The 6355-nt window shown below is 36.5% G+C and overlaps 1 protein-coding gene across 1 annotated transcript in view; it reads left to right on the top strand.

Annotated features, from left to right (window-relative positions):
• Positions 1–6355, top strand: part of TMEM87A (transmembrane protein 87A) — a 43222-nt gene that overhangs the window by 7075 nt on the left and 29792 nt on the right. Inside the window, exons 3-4 of the mRNA XM_019644865.1 lie at positions 405–421; positions 748–861. Of these exons, the coding sequence (XP_019500410.1) occupies positions 405–421; positions 748–861 (131 nt within the window). The remainder of the gene's footprint in view (positions 1–404; positions 422–747; positions 862–6355) is intronic.

The raw sequence follows: 6355 nt of genomic DNA, 5'->3' as shown, positions 1-6355 counted from the left end.
TTAAAAAAAAAAAAAAGAATTTAGAGAGAAATGATAATATCAACAGAATATGGTTTGAGGTGTTCTTTGGTGATCCTTTTCTCCTCATCAGTCACTAATTGAATTTACAGTTAAAGACTTCATATATTTGAAACTTGTAATAAACTGGTCCAGAACTTAGCAGACCTAGTCTTAGTAGGTAGTACAAGTTAAGAATGTAAAAATTATTTTGGATTGCCACAGGACAAATGGAAACGAGGCATATAGAGATGTGAAGCTGGAGCTTAGAAAAAAGAAGGCAAGATTAGGCTTGTAGGTATCGGAGAAAAATAAAACTTACGGATGAAGCTATAAAAATGATGAGTTTTTTCAGAGTATTAATAGTGGGCTGTGGATGGCTATAACAATTTTGTGCTCTATCTTAGCTTGTGAGCACACAAGTGTATCTTTCTGTTGGTATTATTAATTTAATCAAGCAACTCTTGTAAATATATCTTCTTGTGACAAAACCCTCGAGTCTGACAGTTTTCCAGTCTTGTTAGAATTTTTGGAAGAACTACCCTTGTGTGCCATAGACTGGAATTCTGTACTTTAGGGTTTAATATTGTTAGAGTCTTGCATACTATTATATAGAGTCTTTATCTGGTGCTGTTAATTTTTAAAATAGCAAACACAAAATTAAATTTGTACTATAGGCAATCTATATGTTCTAAATATCTTACTTGTGAAAGATAAGTTAAATACTTTGTATTTTCTTTATTTCTTCAGTCACAAGAAGTGGAGACATATTTGGAAAAACTTAGGGAAAAAAAAGGCTTGTCTGGGAAATACCAAATGTCATCAAAGTTGTTCCAGAACTGCAGTGAACTCTTTAAGACACAGGTAATGTTTGACAGTGGTTGGAGGGAAGTAGAAGAGGTAAAACATGTAATGCTTGTCTTTTTGGTGATATTTATTTCCCACTCCCCAATTCTTCTGACAGAAATAAGTTAGAAGCATGTCTGATAGGGGCATAGTCAGCCATTTATATACTCATCTCATCAAGAGAGGATGTGCTTTTTTTGTGTGTAAAAAGCAAACCCCCCTGGCCGGCCGAGTGGCGCGATGGTTAAGAACTCGCTTGGGATGCCAGAGGGCCCCGGTTCGGATCCCACATATGAGGGCCAGTGACACTGNTAGCTGTAGAGGGCGCAGCGTCACTGGCCCTCATGTGGGATCTGAACCGGGGCCCTGCTGCTCAGAGCTGGCATCCCAAGCCAACTCTTAACCAACGTGCCACTAAGCCAGCCCGACATATAACTTTTGATGCCTGCAAAACTTAACTTTGCCCCTGGTATCTGCAGAGGATTGGTTCCAGGACTCCCTGTAGATAGATACCCATATCCGTGGGTGCTCAAGCCTCCCGTATAAAATGGTGTAGATCAGTGCATGCATTCAGCCCTCTATATCCATGGACTACTAACTGCTGATGGAAATAGTACAGGTATTGAAAAGCCGTGTATAAGTGCACCAAGTGCAGTTCAAACCGTGTTCAAGGGTCAGCTGTATAGACACATTATGTTGGTTGATTGCCTGCATGGTGTTTTAATCTGTTGCATTACAGAGCTACCACTGATTTTGCTTTTGTGTGCCTGTTAGATGTTTAGTAAATACATGATGTAGGTTTGTAGACCATTGGTTCTGAATGAATAGGTTCAGTAAATCTTTTATTTACTAAAGGAGTATTTTACCACTTGGATCTTTGCAAAAGGAAACTCAAAGATATCAGGAAATAGGGATCATATAGAACAAAACCAGTCTGTCCAGTGGAAAAACCACTGTATCTGAATCCAGAATATCCCATTGTGTATTAAAGAAAAACTTCCTTTTATTTCTGAAATTGGCTTTACTTTAGAGAACAAATTATCATGTGCAGATTCATTTCAAGATCAGGGATAAAAATCCAGATCATCCATGTGGCTTCTATGCATATTTGTCTCTGTGAAAGTGCAAAGTTGGAAGTTATAGTTAGATGATTTTATTCTTTTAATCATTTAGTAAGTAGTTATTAAAACTTACTGTGTGCCAGCACTGTTTTAGATAGCAGGGAAGTGTTAGAAAAGGCCCCTTCTCATATTGAGTTTATAGTCTACTAGGGGTGAAGGAGGCAGGTAGAATATCTATGAAGAATATACTGTGTCCACGAAAATAGAATCCCCTGACTAATGACTTGAATTTGATCTAAATCAAATCTACTCTGCCACACTGGTCTTTCTTGTAAGGTAAGAGTAACTTGTAGGGGTAGCAGTGTTTTGTCTTTTGGAATAGTCTGACAGTTTATATGCTATTCTTTCTCTTTATTCGGTACAGTCTCTTCTCATCTATGTTTTGATCTATTAGTGTTTTGCCAAGTTACACAAGCTGCATATTTTGAAGTGTCTACGTTTCATTGTTTTTGGAGGATTTGTAGCTCCTTAAAATTTACATTATCTTTCATTTCTGTGCTTTCTAATATTTACCTTGTCGCTAATTTTATTCATTTGTGGGTATGTTATATAGCTTTCTATGAAATTGACAGGACCATTTTCATTATCTCTTAAAGATATCATTCAAAGTTCTAAATGGTGTCTTTCAACATAAAAAGTATTTTTGTAGCCAAATTTCTCTGCAAATCTTCTGTTTAGGGGAATTCTTTCCGGCTTTTATTTAATTAATCCCGTCTCTGTATGATTCTCCTGAGTAGTTCATAGCAAGGTTGCAATATCTTTTTTATCATTCCCATAAATTCTATTTTACACATCAGATTTTTGTATATTTTAATTGAGCCTCGTAAAAGTGTATCACTTAAAAATTAGTTTGAGAAAACTATTTAAAACAAAAAAAGGAAAAAGTTATAACTTTAGCTGTTCTGCTTTTGTTAAGAATCAAAAGTAGGTTCCTAGATGCAGTGATTTATCTTTGTCACATTTGCATAAAGTAGATATCTCTAGTATATTTTCCCTTCAACAACTAGAATCAAAGGTAAACAGCAATACTGACTTCCCCCAGGTGAGACAGTTAAATCAGTCATATTTACGCTGCCAGGTCTTCAGACTAATGCCTTGGTCTACTAGAATATTGTGTTCTGAACTGTGTTTAATGAGTTATATGAGGCTTTTATGATTTCATGAGGTTTCTTGAGGTCTCTCATAAGGTGGGTTTTGAAAAAAATCTAATACTCTTTTATTTTTGTTTTTGCTGCTATTTCTACCTTCCCCAGCCAGGTTTGCTTTTTGTTTATAGTTCTTTCTACCCAATCTTGACATCTTTCAAGGTTTAAGCCATGAATTTTTCCCTCAGTGGAACTATTTTGAGTAATGCCTTGTGACATCCCTAATGTTATTCCTTATCTCTCCAACTAGAATGTCATCTTTTTAAAGTAATTTGTTCCCTCCCATTCTTGTCTTTGGCCTAACATACTCCTTTAGCATTGTATACTTAAGTGCTCTGCTCAATAAATATTTGACTGGTAATAGAAGACTGGTTTTATACTTAGGACTGACTGCTTTATCATTTCCAGGTTTTTCCCAACTGAGAACTAGAAGTTGAGGTTAAAAGCATAAAAATAGCTACACATTTTAAAAGGTTAAAAACTGCTTAACTTCCCTTTCTGTGAATAACAATACTTAATTTTATCTGAAGAAGATCTAGTTCTTTTTCCGCATATTACTTCATTGCCTTCTGTTCAGAGAAAAGGATGGTCTTTGAGTACCTCATTTTAGCAGGAAATAAATGGGATATGGGCTAGAAGTTTAGGAAAAATGCTTCGTTTGGGAATGATCTTTTATTCACAATCATTCTTCTTTTATAGTTGATGGAGAATCTTGTGATGTATCTTTGAATATAACCTGGTATCTGAAAAGTGCTGATTGTTACAATGAAATCTACAGCTTCAAGGTAAGGAACATAAAATTACAGACTTTTCTTGGACTTTAGAGATCATCAGTTCTCAACCTGATAGAGGAAGGAGTGTCATGTAGTTGTGGAGAAGAGCTGAAACTAGAATCCATGCTTCCCAATTTGCAGACCTACTGTACTAGCAAATCTCAAACTTTCTGGTCTCAGAACTCTGTTACATTCTTAAATATTTTACAGACTCCGAAAACCTTTGTTCATGTAGGTTACTATATTAGAAATTAAAACAGAAAATACAGAAATATGTATTAATTTTAAAATAGCAATAATAAACTCATTGCATGTTAACATACACAAAATTTTAATGAAAAGTAACTTATTTAGAAAAAACCAGAAGAGTGATATTATTTTGTATTTTTGCAAATCTATTTAATGTCTAGTATAGTGAAAGACAACTGGAATCTTGTATGTCCTTTACTTAATCTGTTTCAATAAAGTTATTTTGGTTGAAGTATACACACAAAATACAGCCTCACACAGATATGTAGTTAGAAAAGGGAATAGTATTTTAAAAATGTTTTCAGATAATTGTGGATATTGTTCTTTCATTCTATACTAAAATGTAACAAGTGAAGTTTTTTTTAAAGGTTAGTTGCAATATGGAATCTGAAACCATATCAGTGAACTTTTTTTTTTACTCAGTTATAGTAAAATAAATTGGTGTGTCTTGCACTTTGAATGGTCTTTTACCCATGTTTGATTTTGTGACATCATTGGTCATTTAGAAAATATTGGTTGGTTGAATTATATAAACTTTACTAGTATTAATTCATTTTACAATTAACTCAAAATTTTATTTGCTAATTATCACCCCTCAGTCTCATCACAAAATCCTTAAGTATTGGAATCTGTTAAGCTCAGTGAGGCATATACAAGTTTTCCAAAATTTCAGTTTTTGCTTGAAAGCTCAAATTTTATCATTGGCAATGAATGCTGTCAGTTGTCTTCCTTCAGTTGACAGCCTTCCTTTGATCATTTTCAAGAAAATATCTCCCAAATAATCAAGTCTGAATAACTAGTTTATCAGTCATTCTCTCAAGTATATGAAAAAAGTGGACCGTTTAAGTCAGAACAGTTGCAAAGTACTTTATTTTGAGACAATCATTTATAGTATTTTGCATACTTCCTATTTTGTCTCATAGAATACTAAAAAGACATGTACTCAAAGGTCCAGATTTAATAACTTGAATAATTTTTACTGCTTTTTCAAGGACATTCTTACGTAAAATTGGCTTTTTTTTTTTAAACTGCAAGTTTGTGACTTTGAGTACAGTGACTACTAGTACAGTTAGATGCCACTGCCTTGGATCCTGATAAGGGGCAGCAGGGGTTTTTTTTTTTTTTAAGATTTTATTGGGGATTTGGGGAAGGGGACCAGCCAAGTTGTTGTTCTTCAGTCTTCGTTGTGGAGGGTGTCAGTCGCCATCTGGCTGCCTGTGGGCAGCTCGTGGCCTCTAAGCTCAAGGTGCTATGTTCAGTCTTAGTTGTGGATGGGCGTAGCCCACCATCGAACAGGCAATCTTGTTACACCAGCTGAGCCATCCTGCCACCTCTTGGCAGCTCAGTGACAGCTCAGCTCAGGCACAGCGTAACTGGCCCATGTGGGAATCAAACCGGCGGCCCTGTTGCTCAGAGCTTGCACTCTTAAGCCAACTCTTAACCAACTGAGCCACTCGGCCAGCCCAAGGGCAGCAGTATTACCCATCATTACTTTTGCACTGTCAGTACAAGGCAAATAACATGATGATGATGATAATGAAAAGGAGAAGGAGAAGGAAAAGAAGAAAATAGTTTTGACCTCTTATATCTCATGAAGGGGTCCATGGACCACACTTTAAGAATTGCCATAGTACACTCCAAAGTTGAATTTTTTAGGCCAGTTCCATTCTGTTTCCACCCCTCTGTTTGCATAATTTCTTTTTTTTTTAAAGGAACTTTTAAAATTACATTTCCCCTACTGTTTTCGATGTTTCTTTTCAAAGATACCTGACTGGTCTTTAAAAAATGTCTAACATTCAGTCAAACCTTTTTACCATTTTAAATTTTAGCCTAGTATTAGGGTTTAAATTATCTTTTTTGTGGTGTTGGTAATTGTTTTTTGCATTTGTTGTATAACATTGGGTGAGATTGATAGGAGGAGGACTAAAAGGACTGAAGAATTTAGAGAGAATGGGCCGGCCGAGTGGCGCAATGGTTAAGAACTGGCTTGGGACACCAGAGGGCCCCGGTTCGGATGCCATGTATGAGGGCCAGTGACACTGCCCTTCACAGCTAAGATGCTGAACAACAGCTCAACCTGGAGCTGGGCTGCTGTGAGTCGCTGGCGACGGCTAGGCTGCAGCCACTGCTGCAGTGGGTTGCCATGGGCTACCGTATGTAGCCAGTAGCCGCAGTGAGTGGCCGTCCAGAAGCCGCTGACTGATCTGCCTCGCCCGGGAAGAGC

Source organism: Hipposideros armiger, unplaced genomic scaffold (assembly GCF_001890085.2).
Source record: "Hipposideros armiger isolate ML-2016 unplaced genomic scaffold, ASM189008v1 scaffold_92, whole genome shotgun sequence".
Taxonomy (NCBI): domain Eukaryota; kingdom Metazoa; phylum Chordata; class Mammalia; order Chiroptera; family Hipposideridae; genus Hipposideros; species Hipposideros armiger.
The sequence above is the reverse complement of the archived record's forward strand: the minus strand, read 5'-3'. Positions and strand labels throughout refer to the sequence as shown.